This window comes from Kryptolebias marmoratus, linkage group LG6 (assembly GCF_001649575.2).
Source record: "Kryptolebias marmoratus isolate JLee-2015 linkage group LG6, ASM164957v2, whole genome shotgun sequence".
Lineage (NCBI taxonomy): Eukaryota > Metazoa > Chordata > Actinopteri > Cyprinodontiformes > Rivulidae > Kryptolebias > Kryptolebias marmoratus.
The window spans coordinates 10,095,724-10,120,990 of record NC_051435.1 but is presented as its reverse complement, the minus strand read 5'-3'; the positions used below and the strand labels follow the sequence as shown (position 1 = coordinate 10,120,990).

The window sequence follows — 25,267 nt, the reverse complement described above, 5'->3', positions numbered from 1 at the left end:
GACCTTGATGGATTCAAGATCCTTGTTTCTTTGCATCAGCTGCTTCTCCAGCTCCACAATCTTAGCCATGGCTTCGTTCTCCGTGTCCTGCAGCTTCTCTGTCATCTATGGGAGAGACAGCCAGGAGGAAAAGGTCACTTCATGGCATGAACTAATCGAAATGACGCCGTCCAACTCAGGATGTCAGTGGCTTCTAATGGGGCAGCAATGTAAAGTATTTAATGTGGTCATGTTTCCATGTTTGAGTCACAGCAGAGCCCCACATCAGGGTTTGATTTTTCCCTTCAGTTTGACATTAACTTTCTGACCTAAAAATGTGGGAAACGAGACGATGCAGTCCGCTTCGCCAAATGTCAAAAGCGTAAAAACACTCCAGGGCTCTCACATGCGACAAGTTCTCCTCCAGCTCCTCCACCCGCTCCAGGGCAGCATTTTTGGTCTCCGCGTCCTCCAGCAGGGCTCCCACGTCAAACACATTGTCCAAGTAGGCCTGGATCTGGACCTGGAGCTTATCGCTCTCGGTGTGTTTCAGTTTCTGGAAAACATCCACAAAAAGTGAGTGCAGGGGAGAAGCTGTTTGTTTTCTTTTCTTTTTTTCCAGCTCACTCCCTGATGCCGGCACCGATCTCACCGCTCTGCACAGAAGCAGAAGACTAGGATCTACGAAAAATATCAGATTTCTTTGAAGTAATGAAGGACTGGAAAAGCCATTACTGAGCGCCTTTCTGTGGTTACGGTGCGGTAACGGCAGCCTAAGGTCTGTAGGTGGAGCGGTAAATCTCAACTCACGTCCAGGTAGTCGTCCAAACACAGCTTGGTGAAGTCAAACTGTAGGTGGACCCTGAAGTTCATGTCCTCCACTGAGTGCACAACGATGTTGATGAACTGCATACACGCAACCTGGAGAGAAAAAACAGGATAAACTACAACCTGAATACCTTCAATAAACTTTCTTTCTTCATGTGTAGTAAAACATTAAAGATGGCATCCGTTTAAGTCTGATATGTTTAGATTCTTTTAATATAACTTCCTTTGAAATATTTGGCTGGTACAGTAACTCTTCTAGCAGAATGAGATGATCTGGAATAATAAATTTAAAGTCACCAGTGTGACAGCAGTGGGATCTTACACAAACAGATTAACTGAGACCTCGTCTTCGTATTTACAACAGCTTAAAGCAAAAGTTCAGACCTTTTGAAGTGGCTTCAATGGAAAATTTATGAGTAATTATGCATTATTGCTTTTTTTTTTACATCAAATTCTATATCTACTCATGAGTACTAATAGTGACAGCAAAAAACTAGCTGGAGCGACATCAACTTTTCCAGGAAGTTCATGGTTAACTAAATTAACTTAGGTTCCAATTAAAAGGCTTTTTCTAACAGCTTATAGACATTTATATACACGGTGGATAAATTCATGCAAACATTCGGCACTTTCTTCATCACTCTTCTTTACTAGAATAATAGTTTGAGTTATTTATTTTGAAAGTGAAAGGAAAGTTTGCCTACTTATTACGGGTCGGTATTATATTCTGAAGTTTAGGGTAACACGAGGATGCCTGCAGTCCTGGTCAAAGTATCAGAGTCTGTAAAAGCGGCTGGCAGCTCGTCTGAGTCGTGTTTTTATTTCATTATTCTGCTGCTGTCTTTGTGCCTGTCTCACCCTTTGATTACAATTCAATGTGCTTTCCCAAAACTCTTTAAAAAAAAAGGCATTGAATCATTAACAGAGAATACATTTAGTCTGTCCCTCCTGAGCTCAAAACGCTTCACAAGCCATTTCCTGTCTGCTGAGGGATTGGGGGATTTCTTTGCAAAATTACAGTGGAATCGATAGTCATTAGGAGTTGGTTTGTACGCACCATGAAGTCAATGTTGTTGTCCTCGTTTTTGAAGTACTCCATCAGCTTCTCAAACCGCTGGGACTCCACACAAACCTGCAAAACAAAGCACACATTTATGCAGCAGGTCGGAGGTTTGCACGAATAATATCCAACCAAAAGTCTTCAGAACTTGTGCTAACCCAGAACTGCAAACTGAATCTTTGTTTGTGATTTATCAGCGGCAGCATTTGGTGAAATTTAAATAGCTGATAAACACATCACAGCTTTCTCTGATCCTAAAAAAAAAGCAACATTTTTCAGAGTGATTATTGCTGCGATAAATTATTCATACGTTGCTGCTTTCATCTGATTTGCAGCTGATGGCTGCATCTGTGTTCGGCATACGTGTGCTGCTGAGTTTACCACAAACATGGTGGGTTTTTATTACTTCTTTTGACAAAGAAGCCTATCTGAAGTGGACGGGGAGATAAAGCGGAGTGGATGAAGATGCTCTGCGGTTCAGGCAGGTCACTGAGAGGGCGCCGAGGCAGAGACGGTATACTAAAGAATTTAAAAGGAAAAGGAAGTGTGTTTACCCCAAAACCTCCAGCCTCCGCCTGCAGCTCCTTTAAGCACCAAATTAAACTCAGCAAAGTATATCTAATAGCATTACTTATTAATTAAAAAAATAAAGAAATCTGCCTCCGCTACGCTGAGAAAAGTCCTGGCGTGCCTCCTGCAGTTTATAGTATCAGGAGCATTTCTCTGCCTCCACCTCATTAGATTAGCTCTGCTCTCACTAAGCCTTATTCTCCCCACTAATGCCACCGTCACTGAGAGCAACACTCAATATTTCATTCAGGGGTGTAAATATTACATAAACTGTGGCTGCCTTATGTTTTCAGGCTACAAAACAAGGCCGTGTTTTTAGCTCCCACTCCTCATCCAGACAGGCGAGGGTCAACAGAGGCTATCTCTTACATCGGCCTGTTTGCTTTTTTAAGCTTTGATGCGTCCGACAAATCTTCTTAACGCGCACGGAGCCGTTTTCTCTGACAGGTCGCCCCCGTGTCACACCGCTGAACCTGTGTCTCTGATCTGTCGCCGGAAGGATGCCGTCCCTTTGAAGCGGCAAGGAATCTGCTGGAGAAGCATTCCTCCGGGGCTGAGTCACTGTCTGAAACCGCACGGTTCGGAATGTAAGGACACACGGGCCTCCGCCCCGCTTCACCTTTCCCCGCAGGTCGTACCTCCTTAAAGTTGTCGAACGCAGACAGGATGATTTCGTGGCCTCCTCTGACGAGACAAACCGCTGCCAGGAGCTCCAACACCAGAGCTTTAGTCCTGTAAACCGCAAGGAAAGTAAACAGAAATAGTTAGGAAATGACGAGAGGAAACCTCCACTTAAACACAGAGCAAAGACCGTCATCACTGAAAAGATCCTGGAGACTGAACCTACATGTAATAACACACCAACTAACCTGTTTATTACAGTTAAATGGATGTTCAGGTCTTTTGTTGAGGTTCTGTAGAAATGCCATAAACAATTACTATCCTACCTGCTGTAGATAGCTCTTCAGACAGCCTGAGTTTGGGGAAATTGTTTACTTCAGTCCAGATTGATGAGCTAATGGCTAGTCTGAGCTGAGCCAAGCCCAGAGCAGATTGCTGCCATCTTTAAAAGAGTTCAGTCGCAAAAAATCTTCATGACTAATCATGATTTTATCAACTTTTACACTCCCATTTATTTTATATTCCATGATTATTTAGGATGAACCTGAAGGGCTAAAGCTAGCTGCTACTGTTGCTATTTGAGCTTAAAAAAACATATCTATGTAAATACATGATTAATGTTAGACTGACAGCAATCTGAAGGTTTATAAAACATGAATCACTGGAAATTCTTAAGGTTGTAGTTATTTTAGGACAGCAGCATTCCACTGTTCCTGTCCCTGCTTGGACTAGCCATTAGCTCATCAATCAGGTCAGAATTATTTAGTGTGTCTCCAAACCGAGGTTGTTCAAAGAGCCATCTGCAGCAGGTAAGATAATAACTGTGCATAACCTTTCCACAGAACCCCACTTTAAAATCTCTGAATTAATAACAAGAGAATAAGAGCTTCATGTGTTCACTTTAATTAAAGACACAAAAAAAAGAAACCAGCTGATACTTTAGAGTGTGTGTGTGTGTGTGTGCTGTTTGCATTTCAGTGATTCAGCACTTCTCTGCCTGGATGAGACTAAATGTGACAGGTGATGTGAAGTGGTCCCACATTCGCTTTTCAGGACATTCTTTAACCTTTAGGCAAGGACTGAAAACACACACATACACACACGCAGCAGAGTGTTTCTGGTGTCAGTCTCAGTGTAGTGGAGTGAGCCGGCGGTGCTTTCCCCCGTCTGTCTGAACAAATGCGTCTCAGCGCATCAAAGAGGCTCGCTCTGCTTCAGACCGCAGGTACACGGACACAGTCCAAGCTATCGGGTTCTGTCAGCTTCTGGGTTGAACTTACCTCGGGTTTTTATTGTTGAGACTTAGTGCAATTTCATTCACAGCGTGTGGGTGTGACATGACCATGTTGAAGCCATACTGGGAGAGACAAAAAATGAAGAGGGAGACAGAGACAAATAAGGTCATTAACAAAAAAAGAGGAACCTCGGAGTATTCGGGGAGCTAATAAATAAACCACAGAGAGCCAGCAGTGGAGAAAATTGAATTTGACTTCAGATAGATGGTTGTGTTTTAGTCCAAAAAGGTCATGCTGTCACTGTGGGTGCCCCCCTGCCGACTACAGAGGCTCACCTGGTAGTTCATAATGGCACGAAGGCACATGATGCAGACGTGGACGTCGTCTTTCTTGCAGACCAGTCTGGAGTTTTTCAGTGTCCTCCGGCTTGGCAGTGTGTTGCTGCTGTAAAAAAATCATCAGAACCACGACAAAACAAGTTAGGAAAGAGGAGAGTGAACACAAGTGGATGAAGAAGAAAACAGAAAACACAAACAAGAGCTATAAAATCTACAGCCACGACGTCCTTCAGAGATATCAGTCATGACTAACAGCAGTCAGCCAGTGGTTGTGCACTTCATCGTGGACCTCTGGAGCAGCAGAGGTGCTGATTCAGTCAAAACAAAACTGTTTATATTCATGTTATCATCACAAGGCTCAATTATGAGTCAGAGCTCTGTGGAAAAAAATAAAACGTTTCTTCAGGCGATTGTTAGACGTGCTGGTTCCTGTCAGCTTCCCCGCCTGTAGGCGTGACCTCTGTGTGAATCATAAGTCTGGGTGTGTGTGTGGGGGTTTGTCCTGAAGAAAAAGAAGGCCATTTCAGGACAAAGCTGGTTAAGAAGGCATATACAAAAAAACTGGGACATATTTTAGTGTTTAGGTAAGTGTATGTGCAAAAAACAACGTAAAACAAGCTGCTAAAAATAACAGCCGAGGATTCATGAGACTCTCTGACAGAACTGAACCGAGCCGGTGCAAATAGAGAAAAGTTATCTTAAAGTTCTTCTTCCAGGGGCTTTCCTCTTCCAACTCAAACTGAGGTGCAGCAGAATTAAAAGGAATGACTACAGAAATGATGACATTATTACAAAATACAGCTTCAAGTAAAGCCATGAGCTGCTCCGACACGCCTGAAACGCCTCAACGGCACTTTAGGCTGTTTTATTAGCAAGAATTACAGAAAACAGATGATAAGAAACTAAAACTAAATCTTAAATCTAGTGTAAGAATAGATTTTTTTTTTAAAGTGGCACAGCTATGGAATTAAACAAGAATTTAACTTTTCTTTCAAGTTGTAAAAAAAAAAAAGAAGAAGAAGAAAAAGCGATTGACTTGTGAACAGGACGATTACAGCTGCCGTTAGAAAGCTTAAAGGAGGGAGTTCATTTCTTCAGATAAAAGACCCATTCTTGGATAATATAAAGCGAACAAAGCTGATGTTTGTAATAATAAAAAACAAGGTTATGTGCTGCTGACAGCCTGAAACAGAAATACAGCTGAATACGTCACGTATCTAATGTTCTGAGAAAAAGTACAAAACATCAAATCAAGACTACAACAAACAACAACATGAGTTAAAGTGCACCCCAGAGAAAAAAACAAATACTAGAGCTACAACTACAGGCTAGAAAAGTGCAGGGCTAACACATCTACACCTTACTGGCTGCCTCCTAACTCGTTGGACATACCGTCTCATTTGAGAACATTTTGGACAGTTCAGTGCGCTCGGCGTCCTACAGGAAGGCAGTTTGAAGATGACACGGAGACAAGACTTAGTTTGACTTCAACAAAGTGCTAATTACTGAGTTTTCTAGAGTCAAAAAAGGCACTTAAAAAGCACAAGGGTGAACAAATTCTGTATAATGGACATTAGGAGTAATGAAACCTGAAGGTAATACTGCATTTTTTTTTAGAGAGAAATTGCTTGTTTATCATTAAAAAAGCTCCAAAATACAGAGAATCTTCAGGAGCTGCTTGTTCTATCTGCACTGGGGTTTTTTTCTCCTAGCGTTCAGCTCTTATGTGGCTGTTGGAGAATCTAGGCTAGATTCTGCACAGAATGGCATTTAGGGAAGCTCACAAGCAGCAGACAGAAACACAGGCAGGAACAAAGAGCTCCAAGGGAAGGAGAATCCAGTCTCAAACCCAGGAGTCGACGCGGGGGGGGGGGTTCGCGGGCTGGCAGTACAAATAACTCACGTGGCAGACACAGACAGCAGCACAAATAAACTGGGCAGCTCTAGCGGGGAGGCATAAAGTACAACGAGGCAGGAGGGCAGTGCGAGGGCCGGCCTCTGGCTTTATGGAGGGATACTGCGAGACGACGGCGAGGCAGCCGAGCGAAGCTGCGACCTGCCTGCTGCTGCCGAAGAGTGGCGCACAAAAGAGCAGATGACTACGGGCGAAGACGAGGGCAAAAACAGAAGAGTCAGTCAACCTTACTGAACACAAGAGTAACAGCAGTGAACCATAGCAGCAACTCTCCACAAATACAACTCAACACTTACAGAGTTACAAGTGTTTTAAAATTTTAAGTTAAAAAAATGGAATCAATCCAAATCTGTGTGGCGTGAAAATCTGTCAGTCATGTGTCGTAATCACGAGTTTGACGAGCTATATAAATATCCAGACACAAAGGTTTTCCACCCTGAATGTGTCTTAAGCCAGTTAAAGTCTTACAGACCTCATGACCACACAAAGAGGCAGCTGAGGCGTCATATGAAACGTGTGACTTCTCAAAATAGTCCCACAGCTTCACAGAAACGCACGGAGCAGGAAGATGAACGCTGCAAACGGAGCAGAGGAGCACAGCACCGTACCGTATCGAGGAATGTCGCCCGGCTCGAGTGATGCCGTTCCCAGTGATGGGAGACGGCAGGGTGCCTCCTCTGTGCAGGTCTTCTATCGAGCGACTCCAGGACTTAGACTTGTCCATCGCGGCGTCCGTGTTGTTCTCCACACAGTCGCCATCATAACTGCAGTAGCACGGAAACATCATCATTTATTAACATACAGTCTTACAGTTTTACAAACGACATTGATCTTTTCTGTTTTCTTCCGAACCATTTCACGTTACCCTTCCTGAAATAACTTCTTTTTTCTGTCACATATGGGCTCCATGAGTCTGTCCTCTGTATTTGAAATTTGTAGAAGCTAGTGTCAGAGCTGCTGATTCTACGGGCAGATTTAAAACAACACTGAATGCTTTCAGATCCAAAGTTGGGATATGAACCACAATAAAGTGCTGATAAGCTTATATTTCCTCAATCCAGTTTAAAGAAGGATCTACCTGCTGAAGAAAATGTGAAGTTTAATGGCAAACCAACTCTAAGTAATAGAAACTCCAATGTTTTATTACTTATTACTCATAAAACAAATTTGACAAATAGTTATATAACAAATAGTTACATCTTATATATATATATATATATATATATATATATATATATATATATATATATATTCTTTAAGCCTTCATAAATTGTCGTGCATACGCTGGTCTGCTAATTTGTCAGACATTACAAGTAATATGAAGATGGCATTTTACAACAAAGTATTATCGGAGTTGCTTATTTTCATCTCCAGAAGTTAGTAACCCTGAGCAAAATATATGCTGGAGGTTTTTTTTGTTTTTAAATAATACGTTCCTTTAAAAGAAAGAATAACCCATCAGCAGTCCAGGTAATCTCAGTAACAGTTAGTGAGCAATAAAAGCATAAAAGCTTATTTAAATACGCTCACCTCTGGTTACATTTCAGTGACTGAATGTCAGACTTCAGGATTTAGTGTGCTATTCTGTAAGGTGAGCCACAGAACATGGAGAACAGGAAATAAAGTGAATGTTTTTGTTGTATTTGGCAGTTCGGCTTTTAAATAAGTCCTTTTCTTGACTACTTTACAACTGACCATCCATAATGTGGACAGACTGTAATTACATATGTTGATGTAGAAGGGCGAATTAAAAATTTTACCCTGAGACTCTTTGGACCCTGGCTTAAGAGTGACTAATAATCACGCAGTCAGTTCATGAATAGGAGCATACGGCTGCTATAATTCACAATCTGTCTGCAATGGACCACAAGTGACTCAATGTTTCTGACAGCCAGGCAGCAGTGATGGTGGTGCTGGCGCTGTGTGGAGCTGCGTCAGCCGCTGCACAGAATGGCGCCGTTGTTTCGGTTAGCAGTGCTGCATGGCTGAAGAAATGACACACAGAGAGGCTGGGGGGTGCGCAGTGACTTACGTGACGGCGTACTGTGCAAAAGAAAGGTACTCCACCAGCACGTCCAGGCCTTTATTCTCTTCGTTTAAGAACTCTCTCACCCACCTGAGCAGGAGAGGAGGAAAACAAAAGGTTTGTTAGCAGACACAATTTGTGACTATCAGTTACAGATTAAATCCAAATAGCCCTTTAGTTTCATTCTTATTGGAGCTAATGGACGAGTTTAAAGTGGATTACTGCCCTAAAACAACACAAACAGCAGTGAAACACTTGAGAGTGTTGTTGTTTTAAGATGGCAGCAATCCACCTTGGTCTTGGCGCCACCTGGACTAGTTGTTAGCTCGTTAATCCGGTCAGAATTAAACCATTTCACCAAACTGAGGCCGTTCAAAGAGTCACATCCAGCAGGTAAGACCTCGGCTGGTCCAAACCTTCCCACAGAAACCCACTTTAAAAGCTCCGAACTTCCCCTTTAAAGCCGTTCTCAGATAAATCTTTACCGAGAAGTTTGTAATGGTCTCTTTGAGAGACTTCAAAGCTTCCTGACTCAGAGTATCGCACACATGCAAGGATTTACTAAAGTAGAGGCATCAGCATATGCTTAAATAGCTCATTATTAAGTCTGCCTCTTTTTTCCTCTGGTTTTCAAACACACACACACACACAAACAGGGTACTTTCCAAACTCTGGCAAGGACAAATTCAAAGAATGACAAAAATGTCCCCTTTTACTTTCTTTAAAGGCCTGAAGTGGGCCATCCATTCAGCCCTTCACATGCTTTTATTTGGTTGTACAGGACAGAGAAGCTGGACTCTTCACTGCAAAGATCCTGCTTCCTTCAGAACGTGCTGCCCTCCTTTTTCTATCCAAGCACCATTACCAGAACTTCGCTGAATCGCATCTCTTTGTGCCACTTCTGCTTTTTAATTCCACCTTCCTAGTGACACTGGACTAAACGACACTTACAGGAGCGTCCCGTAAAAACTGGTGAGATGGGGCCAGTTTAAAAAAAAAGGGGAATGGAGGTGTAGCTTCATTGTCCAGATGGTGGTTATTAGCACAGGACACAAGTCAACAATCCGGCCATTCACCACATGTCGGAGACCACGCTGCAGCACGTCACACACAAGCAGGCAGGCGTGGAGTCAGGGTGGGACAGTCTCCCCATTATACCCACTATGATTGATAAAATTCTCTGTTTCACCTCTGAAAAGAAGCAGCAATTATTCACTGTCTGACTGGGTGACATTGTGTTTCCACCCCATCACCCCACCCCTCTCCATGTCCCCCTGTCTTTATGGTAACGCCTTACAGTCTAATCTAGATTGACTAGACTGTTCATGTAATCTAGATGTCATCCCTATATCGAGTTAATCCCTGTAAACAGTGATTCAGCTGCTCCGTCGTCTCCGGCCGGAGTGTGTTTTGGTTTGAAGCGCAGAATCCGATCAGCGAGTAAACACTCTGTAGGAGTGTGAGAGACGGCGGCGTCAGACATGTGTGATCATTTGGGTGAGTGTGGCTGAAAAAGACAAATTGAAGCAAAGCAACATGCGTGTGGGAGGGAGGGAAAGAGAAAAACAGAAGGATTAGGAGGCAGAGTTTGGGCTGTAAAGTGCTTTTTGTTGCTATTGCAACAATCTTTGGCCACCTCTCGGTCAAAAGTCCTCTGGTCTTTGTAGGATCGTCACGTCTCCACCTACACACCCAGTGACCCCATCTTTTGTTTGCCTAGTTGATTAAGTCTCAGGAGAAACAAAAAAAAAAACAAAGCAATCTCACAAATTAAATGTTTCTTCATAGCTTCAACTCAGCAACTCAGCAACTCAAGTGGACTTCACTCTGCATCATATTTTTTTAAAGGAACTTATTTGAGGTTCCAAATGGGCTGAGGTTGATACCAAAAATAAATAAACAGGGAGAACAAGGGCTGCACTAGTTTTAATGAACGTACATCTTCCTCAGTCCTCTCTTTCTGTTCTGCCTTCCCAATGCTTCACAGCCACCATCATCTGATCTGGTTTAGGGCCTGAGGGCCAGTGAACGCCCCTTGGTTTGGCCAAATGTATTATCGGCATGCAGATCAGAAAAGTGTGACACTTGGAATGTAATACCCTATGATGTGTTGCAGTCCAAGCAGTTTTTTGCAAAATTTAGCACATCGAGATTGCAAAAAACACCTTTTTGTTTTTTGCCCAAAACGACTCCCACCATAGGGAAGCATACAACACAAGTTTAAACTGGTTTGGTACATCTGCGATAAAGAGGCTGAAGCCAAAAAGCTTTCAGTTTCCGTTTTTTTGTTTTGTTTTGGTCAGTTTCTAGCTGCTCACATTGGTTTCCTAAGATCGCAGATTAACCGTTTTAACAAAGTTGGGTAGATTTTGTCAAATAAAATATATTAAATCACACTCAGAGATCCTACAATCGTCACCAGTTAGGTGAGTCTCATCAGCGAGGCTCACAAACCTTAGAGACACAGATTAACAACCTAAAGCTTGAGAATTTGTACAACTTTTTATGAGATATTGATCTCTCCCCGAGGCTGACTGTACAGCTCTGATTCCGTATCAGCTGCCACACGTTCAGGCTTGTTATCTCCGAATACCTGACGCCGCTGATGAACGCGCCAGTGTTTCATCTGTTGTGAAATCGCTCACATTAATGCCTCATCAGGACGGCAGAGTGAAGTGCCGAGGCCGCGCGGCCAAACTACAGGCAGAAAAATGTGTTTTCCTTCTGGAGGCCGTTCATGTGTCAGCTGCTCCAAACAATCCGTCGATTCATCTTTTCTTCATCGCCACATGGCTTTCGGTGTAATATTAGGTCAGAGCGCAGATACGAGTGGGGGCTGGTGGCGTTTAGTGTCTACGTCTGCGTCTCCGGGTGTCTGGAATGTCAGACTTTTCCCCCCTTAAATCTAATAGAATCAGGCGCAGGATAAGCAACTCTATACGAGCTTCACGCAGCCCTACAGTTGACTCACCCTATGTGATTGGTCCGTAAGGAAATTTCCAGCTCTCTCAGAACTTGGGTGGACTCCTGTACCCTCCGTCTGAATTTCTGAGGAAGGAAAATAAAAGCAGGAGAGGTTAAATTTCATCATACTCCTATAAATCAACATGTGGTAGCACAGAGATGAGAGATGTTTTGGCAAAATAATGTCACTTTTTTGGACAGAAAGGCCAGACATGAATAAATCCTCGGACTGTGTTTCATTTACAGACAATATAAATGGGTTAAAAATGGGACTAAGATGTTCTTTTTCGATGTTCCTGTAAAAGGAAAGTAGCTATTAACAAGGCTGTTACTGACAAGCTGACTCATTGGAAACTTAAAAAAAGATTGGGTCTTTTCTTCTTCTTTTTTCTGCAGTTTGCCACTCATGTGGCTATTAAATAATGAGACTACAGCTGGTTCCACTAACAAGAGCTGCACCTTTTTAATCTAATGGCCGTGTAAACACACACTTGGATTCCTGGCATGTTACTGTGGCTACAGCTTAAGGGAAAGAAAAAAAAAATCCATGTGAACTGTACGAAGGTGTGAACTACTGAACGGGACAAAAATACCTAAAAAACCCTGACAGAACATGAGAGGGGCTCCTCTTTGCGTTCATCCCGACTCTGTTCCTATCTGCGGAACCGTAAACAAGAGGCCTTTCACGCTGTTACACAACCACAAGAACAAAACGAGCCGAGTGAGCTGGTGCTGATCAGACAGGATGACAGTGTAAAATGGGGGTGGGATCCCCGATGAGAGGGAGAGACAGAGCTGAAAACTAAAAAAAACATCAATATCTGCAGAGTTTGAGATGTTCGAGGGTGTCTGTAGGTGAAAGCACAGCCATCCTGTCTCGTTAATAGAAGTGGTCACCACAAAACGTCACTTCTTCACTGTTGGAGGACCTCTGGTTGTGCTAACAGAGAATGGCCCTTTGTGACAGTATTGTTCAAATGGTTTAAACCATCCCCTTTTTTTATAGAAATATATTTTGCAAGGAGCCAGGCTTTCTAGGAGCTGTTTAAACTGGTCTCAGTGAAAGGTTTCTGAAGGTCTGTCAGACACAAGACTTAAGAGATGGATTTTCCTTCAGCTGATCAGCTCCTGTATGCCAGCTACCTTCAGCTAACAGCTCTTTGAGAATCACCTTGTTGCAGCTAAAATACTGCTTTTTGTCTGTATTATCTCTGGTGTTTTACCCAGATTCAGCTGGAGAAATGGGAACAAGTGGTGTTCAGGTAGTATCTCACTGTTGGTAAAAATAAGAAATCCTTAAAATTGCAAGAAAATCAGTGAATTTTCAGCTGAAAATGTCCTCACAGTCATGACGTTTGTATCAGCGAGGAAACAGCTCGGCCCTGTGCGAACCCATCCACAGAGAAGAGAGCTGTTCCCATAACTTATTCTCTCGAGTGGACATCTTTGGGCTTGGGCGGCGTCTGCTTGGAGCTTAAGGAGATGAGAAACAGAGTGTTTTTTTTATTGGGGAGGAGTCGTTTGTGTGTGCATGTGTGGAAAGCGGAGCATATTTCGGGGTACTGCGCAGGCTCCCAGAGCCCCCACCAAAACACCCCACACTTTAAGTGCTACCAGCTGCATCACAGAGAGAGCAGGAAGAGATGGCGGGGAGGGAGGGAGGGAGAGCGGGGACGGCGTGAGGGGAAAGGAGAAACCAGGAGGAGGAGGAGACCGGGGAAGGGGAGACAGTGCTGAGAATGTAAAGAGGGGAGGGAAAAAAAAGTGAGATTTTGGGGAGGTGTGAGCACAGGAGGGGTCATCCTGGAAACAAATCAACAGCTGATACATTCTTGGAGACTGGTTAGACTGGAGCTCTTCCTCCTTGGCTGCCTATTGGCTGGGAGCTGCTCCGAGGAATGCACGGGAGCCTGCCTATGGAAAGCAGAGGCAATGACCTCCAGCTCTCTCACTGTGGCACAAAGTGGCAGTTGTTTGAGTTTGAAGAAAAGGGGGATGGAGCAGGAATGTAGAAAGAAGCCCATAACTCTTTCTTCTCCTCTGTGCCCTCTGTTGCTTCTTTTTTTGTCTCTCTGTCATTCCCTGTCCATCCCTTTCTCCCCCCCCTCCCTCAACCAAGTCCTTATAATTCAGCATCCTTTCTTCCCTTCCTCGCCGCTGCCCTCCTCGCTTTAGTCTCTCGCTCCACCCCCGGGTGTCTGTCCACTTCACGTTTTCAATAAGGGCTAAGAAAAGGTGCAGGTTTCAGGTCAGGCTGATTGTAAGAAAACATGTGGCCAGTGACACGTACAAACACAAACTAACTGAAGGGAGGTCTGAGCACATTTCTCAGGGGTCGTCCATCTAGAGGAGTTTAATATAGAAACATGTTTTTATTAAATTTAATTAAGTTTAATTGAAAAAAGGGGAAGAGAAGGAGGATCTGCTTAGCTGGAAACACATTAGTGATTATCTCATCTGGATGAGCTCCAACAGTGATGCTGAATGTTACACCAGGAGCTGCAGGATAAGTTTAAACTATAAAAGTATGCTTCGATTACAGTTCCACTTTAAGAAATTTATATTTAATGATCAGATATAAAAATGTAAGAGTTTCACAAGGCGTCTGACCCCGTGAAAGCAGGCAAACGGCATTTATCTCAATTCTTTCACCAAAATGGGGAAAGTGCAAATCATGATCAGAGGTGGGAATCCCAGCATCTGTCCATGTTGTAACACATACTGTAATGTGATGAGATATACAATACATGGCCCAAAATAATGATATCATGACACAGCAATTCTGCAGCACTCAAGTTTCGAGACATTTATACCACCTCACTCACAATGAATACAAAATGCCTGCTGGGGAACCTTGTAAACTTGTAGTGGTAACTTTTATTCAACAGCCATTAACCCACTATTACCATAAATTTTCTTTTCTTCAGTTTTCCTCATTCGTATGTGCAGCACCTCCACAAGGACCAATGAAAGAGCCAGTTTGTTGTTTATAGTGTTGGTGTGAAGGACAGAAGGAAGAATCCACGACCTGAACAACCTGTTTAAACGCTGCTGGACCCCGGTGGACCCATCACACTCCATCACAGGTCTTTAAACGCACCTGAAAGCTTCACCAAGACTCTTCGAAGATCTTCCATGATCTGAATGATGTTTTACGTCAGTGAAGGAGGCTATAGTGAATATGTAATTCTTGCACAATGTTAACGGGCTTACATTTTGATCACCTAACCCCGCCTTGCACAAACTAGCACAGTTCAACTACATTGTTATGTCTATTATGACTGCTTCCACCTGAGTCATCCTCCTCTTGGTTTCCGTCTTAATCAGATCTTGTAACTGTAATCTCTCGGGCATCGGTGCCACTGCGAGGCAGCCTTTGACGCAGCTAATTGGAGGAATTCGATTGGTTTTCCAATGACACCGACCTCCCATGTTCAAAACATGCTGGCTGGGAATTTTTGGGGTTTAATCATCAGTGACAACATCTACTTACACATCCGCAAATCTAGTTTCCGTTACAACTTTACAACTCACTGACAGCTAAACCTAAATGTTCGCTTTCCAGGAAGCTACATGTAGTTACACGTTTTTAATTAAGCTGGGGTTTTAAATTCTTCTCAAACTGCAGTTTTCTCGCTGTAGACGTTCGCAGCGAGACCTCAGTAACTCACGTCAGACAACATGTAATGCGTTGCACGTTCTTTGCGTCATAAAAACATAGTGTTCCCTTATTACCACAATCATATCATTGCTTCAATTTGCTCAAGCTGCTCCAGCTGTCTCATTGTGGTTTCATCCCCCCCACTGAACTCAGTGCAGACTGAATTATTCAATGGTTTGTTCTTATTCTAACAAAGTCAGCTGGTTCATTTGTTCATCCCATCCCGGCGCAGCTTGCACGTCCAGACCAGAAACACTTAATATGTTTGGGCAAAGCCCGAAAGTTAACAAATACTTGTCTTCGAGGAGCCGCTCCTCCTCCTCCTCTCCTCTGCTCCCCGACAAGAGCCAAGAAAAACAGCCAGAACTGGCTGCTGAGATGATATACAGGCATTTTTATCATATAGCTCAAGCTACTCGTGATCATTTCCTGATAGCTCCTGCTGCGCTGCAAGAAAGTGTCGATGCAGCGGTAAGTCTGACACGCTTCCAGTGACTCCTTTCAGTTATCCAGCTTTCATCTAGTTTTGCCTTTTTATTCTGTTGCTCTTTTTTTTTTTCCTGCCACAGAACAGAGCTACTAAAGACTGGCCAGAAGTTTCTCCAGCCTGGGCGTTTCCTGATAAATAACCGTCTCCTTTCTCCCTGTTTTGTAACTCGAGTTCCCAAACCATCTCCCAGGGAACTCCGAGCGTGCAATCTGTCCTCAGCTGCTGTTGGGACATCCTGGACAGGCGATGGAAGGTCAGTGGGGAAGGAAAAGCCGCCGCTGGAAAAGGGTGGCATGTCAGACGGGGTGCGGGGTGGAGGGCTCACCTTTCTCGTGACTGCCGGGTCGAGATAACTCCTCAACTTTTGGAGGTACGTGTGAGGTGGGTTTTTCACTTGGAATCTCTCCTGTTAAAAAAAAGGAACAAAAACACCAAATGAGCAGCTGGAAAGGAAATAAGGAGGAGGAAAGAAGACAGTAACACTTAAAACATTTGTAGTGAAAAAAACACCAGCCACACTTGTGGTAAAAATCAGACATTTATGGACAATTTCACCCAGTTCCAGGGTTTTATCTTGTAAATTTGACCCACAGAAGCCACATTCTCACTCATTTCCCAGCAAACTACAACAACTTTTGTCATCAAGCTGAATCTGATTAGGCTCTGTGTGTAATCCAGCTTCTGATGGGAACTTCAGATTATCTTCTACTTTAAAAAAAGAAAGAAAGGAAAATCCGAGCTTGCTTTCGACATGACAAACTCTGACGTGATGCCATCTGTTTTATTTGCCATGTTTTGTCTTTTATTTTCAGAGGAAAACAGTCCTTGGGATTTATTGTGTGAACTACAGCCTGAATTTCACAGAAACTAAACTAATGTCAGGGAGCTCCCATGATTTTTTTTGCAATTTAAGATGTAATTTAATATGAAAGCTCTGTATGGATGCACATGTTCTAACTGCAGCCAGCAACAGGTCTCAGGTCACACCTTTGTGCTCTAAATATACACAGGAGATTAGGTGCAGGATTTGGATCAGTGTGTTGAACGGGAAATAGGACTTGTATTAAGCTCAGAATGGCATCATGAATGGTTTAATTCAGTAAAACATGAAGTCAGTGTACGAGGAATGAAGCTTTAACTATAATCTGTCTGCCATCATAAGCATGTGACACATCACCACACTTTAAATAAAACAAAAGAAAATCCTCAAAGTGCTGACTTTTCTTCATTTTATAACTTCACCTTTAAGTGGATGCAAAACTCTGGATTTCAGATCTATAAAAAACATCTGACTTCATCGGTTGTTTGGTTTGTTCCTTATATAGAGCATGTGCTCTTAAATCCAGTAAGTCCATTAGAAAGTCACACATACACTAATCAGCTCAGGGCTGACTGTAGATCCGCGCTGGAAGAAGTTAGAACAGAAGCATCAACTTTGCTTCGAGGCTTTTCATTCACTAATTGCCATCGAGTTCGCCAATAAAAGGTGTGACTCAAGGCGCATTTTGAGGCCTGTGGTGAAAAATCAGCGCTTCTTTGCTTCATATCACACAGCAACCATATCTGAATTGGTCTAATTTGAGTGAGGCACCACGTCCATGTTCAACCCTGAAGTCCTCCTGTGTTAGTTTCTCAGGTGACATGAAGGTTAAATGTGTTTTCTAAGGTTTATGTGACCCTCCAGCTTCACCTCATGATTTTATATTAATGTTGTGGTTTACAATCTGAACGACTTATGGTGCAATCAACGTTTTGTAAATTAATCTCCTTCATTTTGAATATTCTGTTCTAATAGTTGATCTGAAGAGGAAAAATTCTGTTCAAGCTCTTGTGTCTAAAACTGCAAGGTTCTCATTTCTGAACTGTCAAAAGAACGCAGCAGTTTCAGACTTAGCAGATAAGATGTCACAGATAGTTGGCATTTTTCCTCATTTTAAGGCTTAGTTTGCTAAAAACAAGCCTACATTCTTGACTCAAGTGACGAGTGGTCAGAAAGTGCTAAAACCCACTCGTATGCAAACACGACTCAAGTATCATCTACTAAAAGTTGTTCACCCTCTGTACACAGATACTGAGATGAGTTCAGAATCTCTGACAGACAGGAGAGACGACAGTGAAGCCAGGGAAGTTGCTCTCAGACGTGACAGCTCTAAGCATGTCTGCAGAACAACAAAAATGTTGACAGGTCACTGTAGAGATACTGCTGCAAGCAAAGGAGGTGAGGAATGCAAACGGAGCGCGCAGACAGAATGATAAAAAACTATGCTAAAGACAACACACCTGTGGTTTGTGGGAGCCTATAAATAAACAAGATCAAATGAGATCCAAGACATTTTTTTGCAGAGCAGGTTGAAATTAAATCTGAGGCGTGAGCAGCACTTCCCACTTTACATCTAAGGAGTCTGATCAAACAAATTTGTTTTGTTATATACATGATTTTGTACTTTTACTGATTAAAAGAGGTCAACAGGGTTTAATTTTTTTCACATTCTCTTTGTAATTTGGATGTTTAACATTAGGAGCATCCTTCATGGTTCAGAAACCCTCATAGCTGCAAGAATAATGCAGTTATGGGACTATTTTTTTTTAAATGATCTACCTGTCGCTTTTGCTTTTCTGCTTCCCTCCATCACTGTTGTCATGGTTACATTAAGAGATTCACTCTAACCATGACAGAAAATGTCACAGGTATAGGCTTGTTGTGGAAACATGAAAGGAATAAAGTTTGAAGAACAAGTTAAGAGGTAGACTGTGTCTGTTCGTTTAAACTACAAACATCAGCTTTTTAAAAGCAAAAATGAAATTACGAGAAGTCAAGATCCAACACTGCAGGTTCATGATGAGGAATGAAAGCAGATATTTTCACTTTCAGTCTGAAAAGTTGAACACCCGTGCTCTCTTTGACACGGTGGCCTTCGGGGTCACTAACTATCAATGCCGTGTGAGCGGGAGGTGGTTTTGATCTGGTGGTCTCGGCTTTTTCTCCACAGCTCAAGGAGGCAGAAAAACCTCTCTCAGACCACAGCTCGCTGCACAACACGAAGCCTCTGTTATTTCCTACACGCAGCACTGACGCCAACAACAGGCCCAGCATCTTAACTGGCTACCTGATCCGGGCACCCTGCTGGGCCACTTAACCCACTTGACCAGGACAGAGGAGGGAAAGGCTTACGGAGGCAAAAAAAGAAGGGTAATGGAGCACAAAGGAGCTGTGGTCCAAAAACACAGCAAGACAGACCATATCTAGAATCTTCAGACAGTCAATACAGTGAATAAGCTTTTCTTATTATGTTGTGCAGCAGCTACATCCCATCACACAGAGGAGCGCCACCTACCTGATCACAGATCAGTTCCCATTTCTTCTCGTTGTCATATTGCCGCAGGAGTCGCGCCTTGTCTGGAGGAAGATTCATGGAGTTCTGAAAGAGAGGAAACGGGTCAAAGTTAATCTGGGTTGGATCATGATATATGACTACAGAACCCAAACACTGAACACGGGGGTATTTTCCATTACTGGTAAAAATGAAAGCTTTTTTTGCTGTTTTTCCCCTCCAGCAGCATTCCACATCATTTCTACTCATAACATCAGGACAGGTAAAGCATCTATGCCATTATATTTAAATAAAGCAAAGTAGATAATAGCTCTCTGACCTGATCAATCAACAAGTCACAGACATGCACCAGTTGAGGCTCTTAACAGAATTGAAGTGTTTGATTGATTATAGGGAAAAGAAGACCAACGGATGCTGTTCATAGAGTGCAGCAAGCCTAATTTTAATGCAACATTAGTTGTTCATTTGAAATTTAAATTACAGCATGTTCATAACTAATAGTCAAACAATTTGAAAGCAAATTCTTCACGCCTGCTGTGGCCTTTTTTTAGCTAACGTGATGTTGGAAATAATCATTTCTAGTAAATACTAGATAAACATCTGGATTGAGACTTCTCATTTTGTGCACTTGTGATTATTTGAACGTAGATAAAAAAAGAGCAAGAGCTGACAGTTTTTAAATTGCTTTTCTATAAATGTATTTACTGTCATTTGGTCTCCAATGTTTACTTTTAAGAAACCCTTGGAAACATCTTTGCAAGGTCATGAACAAACAGTATTCTGCTCAGAAGCAAGACTAAACTGCATCCAGCCAACATACAGACATCTAAACTGTAGCATTAGCCTGTTTTAACCTGTAGCATTAGCCTGTTTAAACTGTAGCATTAGCCTGTTTTAACCTGTAGCATTAGCCTGTTTTAACCTGTACCATTAGCCTGTTTAAACTGTAGCATTAGCCTGTTTTAACCTGTAGCATTAGCCTGTTTAAACTGTAGGATTAGCCTGTTTAAACTGTAGCATTAGCCTGTTTAAGTTGTACAGTTATTCCATATAAATAAATTTTAACATCAGCCTGTTTTAAAATGTAGCATTAGCCCACGTAAACAATATTTAGCTTGTTTAATTTGTAGCTTTTGCCTACATTTGATTATAAAGTGGTTTTGAGAATTTTGAAAAGCACCCATCAATACAACGTATAATAGTAATAATAATAATTTCAAAGATTATGCTGCCTATCGTTTTGCTATAAGACTAATAAACTAAACGTGTAATCAATGTGTTATGTGGTGATGCTGCAGCAGAAAAGGAAGGCATTTCTTAGCTTGTTTTCAACATTCAAAATGTAATCTGAGAGGCAGATGATTGGATTTAATACCAGTCAAATAACCGTTAGTCTCAGGACAGGGAAGCAAAATAGTGAGTTTCAGGTTAAAGGAAAACAAATGGATGTCTAGTGAGATTATATTTCTCTTCCTTTTTCTATTCACCTCATAGCAAGAAAGAAAAGGCTGCTTTGCTCGTGTTCAGCAAATGGATTTTATGAGTGTGTTTTTTTGAACAAATCTAATGCAGTATTTGGTGAACCGCTTCACTCAAAATAGATGTTGCGCAACTTCTTTCTGCCCCCCGCTTTACTTTATTAAGATCTGCCTCTGCACGAAATCACCCAGCTGCAGACATAGAATAATAATTGTTCCAACACTACCAGGAGATTTAGAACAACTTAAAGCAGTTAAACTCCTCATTGGACCATCTATGGTATGGAGAAAACAAAAAAAATGACAGAATTCCAGAAAGAATACATAAATAATAATACTAATAATTGAAGACTTAGAAGTCCTTGAAGGATTGCATATTGCCTACTGCCAAAAATGGAGTGACATGGAAGACAAATGACAAAATGAGGGTTAAGTGTTTTATTTGAAGCTTTCAATTAAAAATATAAGAAATAGTTTTGTTATGAGAAAAGGGAGGAAAGATCAGCATTTAGTTCATTTTTGTCCCCACCCCCCACATCATCCCATTCTGGATCATCTTTCAGAGTTTGTGAAGTGCTCAGCCTCCACTTTTCCTCCTTCGGATTTTTCTTCAAAAGAGTGACAGGAAGATAAACGAGGAATATCCTGAGATCAGACTCATTTCCAGGAGCGACTATTTCCAAAGACGGAGCCAGGCTCAGACTGAGCAAGTCGGAGCTTCAAACGCGCTCCAGAGCAACGTTTCTCTTCTTGTTTCTGTCGCTGGAGTGCAATGTTTTATTCTTCAAGCTTTTCATTTAACAGAATGGCAAAGCTATTGATCTGTGCGGCCATTTTCATTTTGAAAAGGTGCATTTGTGAGAGGAAATCGATGTAGAAAGCTACTCAAGCAGCGCAGATATGGATTAGACTCACTTTGCATCTTAGTAACAACTATAGTAAAAACAGAAAAGACTTCATGCTTGTTCTGATAACGACATAAAAAATAAAGTAGTTTGGAAACTTTCTTGCTAATTGATCATCACATTAGGTTAATGACGGTCTGCTGCGACGTCTAGATGAACTTATTTCCTAAACAGGAATCCACAAAATGAAGCCCTGGCATGGGCAGAATTTGCTTTGAATATAAAGCTTATTAGTTTTGTTCTGGTCGCTGTATTTTGCAGGTTCTATCCCACACAGGCGCTCCAACGTGATTCGAGCAGGAAATCAAATTAGTATTCAGCAGAAGCTGCAGGCCGACCCACTGATGCTGTGCTGACTGCAGGGAATTAGGACTCTATTGACTCAACCTGGCCGCTGACCAGACGACTAGATTTTGTGCTCACTTTCCTTCCCTGTGAGACGGCCACCCTGACGTAAAATAAAAACAGTTTACTGAGTCACACACAGAAGAGCCTTTTACATTTTAGACCTCAGTTAAAACCAGAGTAAACGATCGGGTTACCTCAGAGAGTTTTACTCTGTTTTCTTTAGATTTTAGAGAAATATTGACCTGGCTGTTCAGGTGGTTTGTTGAGTCACTGAGCCGCTGGCTTTCTGCTTGGTGAAGCTCCAACTAAAGCAAAAAAAAAAAAAAAAAAAAACCACACACTTCCACTACCCTTCATTCCAGCCCAAAGCAGACGAAGCGTGACAGCCACTCAGCTCGCCGGGAGTCAGTTTCCCTGCGCCTGAAACCACATCATCTGCCTTATTAATGAGGTGCTGATGATGAGGCTCACGCAGGTTTTTTACTAACACCTGACGGCAGACCACCCTCATGAACACACAAAGATCTAAAACTGACTCAGCAGGAAAACATCAGGTTGTGATATTATTACTGAATATCGCCACAAACACATCAGCTGCAATAAAACCATAATTTCCTCACTTCTCTCTTATTTATGGTTTGATCTAACGTGAAGCTCCTTACGGTGTTAAACTAAAAGTGTCACTGTTCTATGAAACAAGTAATTCCAAAATACTACATGGTTTGACCCCAGTACTGGGATTTACTGAAACAGTACTTTGGATAATACTTCACCAAAACATGAGTCCACTACAACAAATAAAGAAAGAAATTATTGTTACAATGTTTTACAAAAAATTAGGATGATTAATGGCAAAACAAATAACATTTTGGACATTTTCTAAGCAAAATCCCTTCCAGTTTACAAAAGTTATAGTACCGAGACAGTTTCTCAAATACATATACTTCTTGTGAAGTCACTGCTGGCAAACGGTCCAATAAATAAAGAAATAAAAGTAAGACGGGAGCAGAAAGACTCTGAAAGAAATTAAAACAATGTGCTTTTGCGCTATTTATGATTAAAGTGAGGTTTTACTGTATGCTTAGATGATTGCGTTCTGTTCTGATTGGCACTTTAAACTGGATCTCTACCTTTTTGTTATTTTTTAGAGGGGGGACAAATGGTGCCATATTCAGATCTCATTTTCAAAACTGGTCGAGCAGGCTTGTGCAAACTAACCATAAAGACGGGCAAACACAGGGCCAGTAGGAAACTGTGCTGGGACATCAAACTTTTTTTTTTACTTTTTACAATAAGTAATCAACATCTGAACCTCGGGTAGCTCAAGATAAAATGAAGACGTAAAGAACAAGATAAAGTTGCAATCAGAAGGACAGCTGTGTGAGAGACGATCACCGACACGAAGCGTGAGAATCCTTCCAGGCAACAAAACAAATACGACAAGAGGGAAAAGTAGAATTTACAGAGCTGGATGAGCCCTGCTTCCTGTGAGCCTCAGTCTCATCTCCAGCGTCTAAACTGCCTCAGAGGGGAAAAGACTTTTCTTTAAAAATAAAAAATAAAAAAAACAAATACTGAAAAAGGAGAAAAGGAACATGTAACCCTCTACTTCGCTGTATTGTTGTAGGGCAACGTGCCCTTTTTTGTTTGTTTGCTTTTTAGCAAATTCCTAAAACTGGAAAACCAGTTTAAACACCGATGAGTCTTTACGCTGAAGGTGAGGTACAGTTTTAACCAATCAGACGCCTGGAATGAATCACATGACGTCTAAACCCACAAAAATCTGACTCTTTCCCACACTGACTGATGATGATGATGATGATGATGATGATGATGATGAGTCATGTGTAGAAGAGCTCCTCAACACACAGACTTCTCTTGTATTCGCATTTTTTAAAAGAACTACGACAAGTTATGACCCATTGTACCATGTTTTTTTGTGAGTTTTTATTTAATAAATTGGGTATGTTGCCAAACACTGTGCAGTTATGGAACAATGTCAGTCAGTAGAAGCAGTGCTTTCCTTAGTTACTAAATCCTGAATGTCTTTGCACAAAACAGACAGATAAACAGATAGATAAATATCTCTTCATTCATCCATTATCTGCTGCCTCTTCCTCGTTCAGGTGGGGGGTGGGGGGTGCTGGAGTTTGTCCCACCTGGACAGGTTACCATTGCAGGGCCACACAATAACAAATAAGACCCAAACCACACACACTCCACTCCCTCCGAGGGACAATTTCAAGTCTCCAATCAGCCTGAACACCCATGTTGGACTGTCGGAGGAAGCTGGAAAACCCGCAGAAAACTCATACAAACATGAGCAGAACGTGCAAACTCCAACAAAAGACCCCCTGGACAGGGCTGAACACCAAGCCAAAAAACAAACATGTAACGGTTTTTAATTCTTCTTTGAAATCATCTATTTGTGCTTCTGTTTGGAACATTAATCCATTAATGTTCTGAGCCAAGGCTGAACAGAGGTGGCTGTTCTGCCTGATGAGCTGGGATTTAGTGTAATATGCATGGAAATGAGTTTCTGAACATGGCTTTTAATATTTTCTAGTGGAAAAAAAACATTAAACCCATATAGGAACGTTGATGTTCTATGAGATTCATGTTGGACTGCATTAAAAATATGAGTCTGAATATATGCAGTAGCAGGCTTTTGTTTAAAAAAAGGTTAAAGCTGAAGGTTTTTAGCTCAACATGAATCAATAATCCCTGACAGCTCTCTGAAGACCACAGCATTAACCTCAACACACAGAATGCTCCAAAACCTGAACCAACCTAAAGGATCGCCTCCAACTCCAACTATCTGCCCAACTTTAATACTCTTTTTAAAAACAGACAGAGCGCAATAATATCCATGTATCCTCTCATTAGCTAAGTGTGAGTCATAAAAGGAGTAAAAAATAGACAGCCTCAGGGTCCTCCAACCACCTTCCAGAAGGGCGCAGCCTTGAGAGCGCAGCTGGCTAAAAACACCAAACACACTTCAGCTGCTGAGGCTGACTGAAGAAGGGACGAATTAAAACTAAATAAAGCATCGTGCTTAAAAGGTAACAGGTCTAAAATGAAGCATTTAACACGAGTTACCAAACGCTTTCACATCCATCTCACAAACTGACTCTATTGTTGGTATAAATAACTCTTATAAACAGGGACATGAAGACAACACAGTTTAACCCCTACAGTACCATTTTTAGTCATTTATGACTATTACTTTTACTCTTTCCAATAACTATGGTAAAAGAAATTGGTTGATATCTGGAAATTATCCACACTTATTGTTTTATATTTGGGTCCCAACTCTAACTTTAAAAACTGTTTCACACAAAGTATCCAAAGTGACCAACGTGAAGGTGTACAGGTGCTGGTCATAAAATTAGAATATCATGAAAAAGTAGATTGATTTCAGTAATTCCATTTAAAAAGTGAAACTTGTATATTATATTCATACATTACATACAAACTCATATATTTCAAATGTTTATTTCGTTTAATTTTGATGATT

At 41.8% G+C, this 25,267-nt stretch overlaps 1 protein-coding gene across 5 annotated transcripts in view; it reads right to left on the bottom strand.

The window, feature by feature from the left end:
• fmnl2a (formin-like 2a) overlaps positions 1-25,267 on the bottom strand; it is a 49,058-nt gene that overhangs the window by 10,111 nt on the left and 13,680 nt on the right. For 4 of the 5 annotated variants that reach the window (XM_037976314.1, XM_037976313.1, XM_037976315.1 and 1 more), the window contains exons 3-14: positions 19,023-19,106; positions 16,013-16,093; positions 11,544-11,620; positions 8,579-8,662; positions 7,155-7,310; positions 4,629-4,737; positions 4,339-4,415; positions 3,076-3,169; positions 1,865-1,939; positions 790-900; positions 386-535; positions 4-105 (exon numbers count right to left, since the gene is read on the bottom strand). In XM_037976314.1, the coding sequence (XP_037832242.1) occupies positions 4-105; positions 386-535; positions 790-900; positions 1,865-1,939; positions 3,076-3,169; positions 4,339-4,415; positions 4,629-4,737; positions 7,155-7,310; positions 8,579-8,662; positions 11,544-11,620; positions 16,013-16,093; positions 19,023-19,106 (1,200 nt within the window). The remainder of the gene's footprint in view (positions 1-3; positions 106-385; positions 536-789; positions 901-1,864; positions 1,940-3,075; positions 3,170-4,338; positions 4,416-4,628; positions 4,738-7,154; positions 7,311-8,578; positions 8,663-11,543; positions 11,621-16,012; positions 16,094-19,022; positions 19,107-25,267) is intronic. The other variant, XM_037976312.1, reaches the window with a different exon arrangement.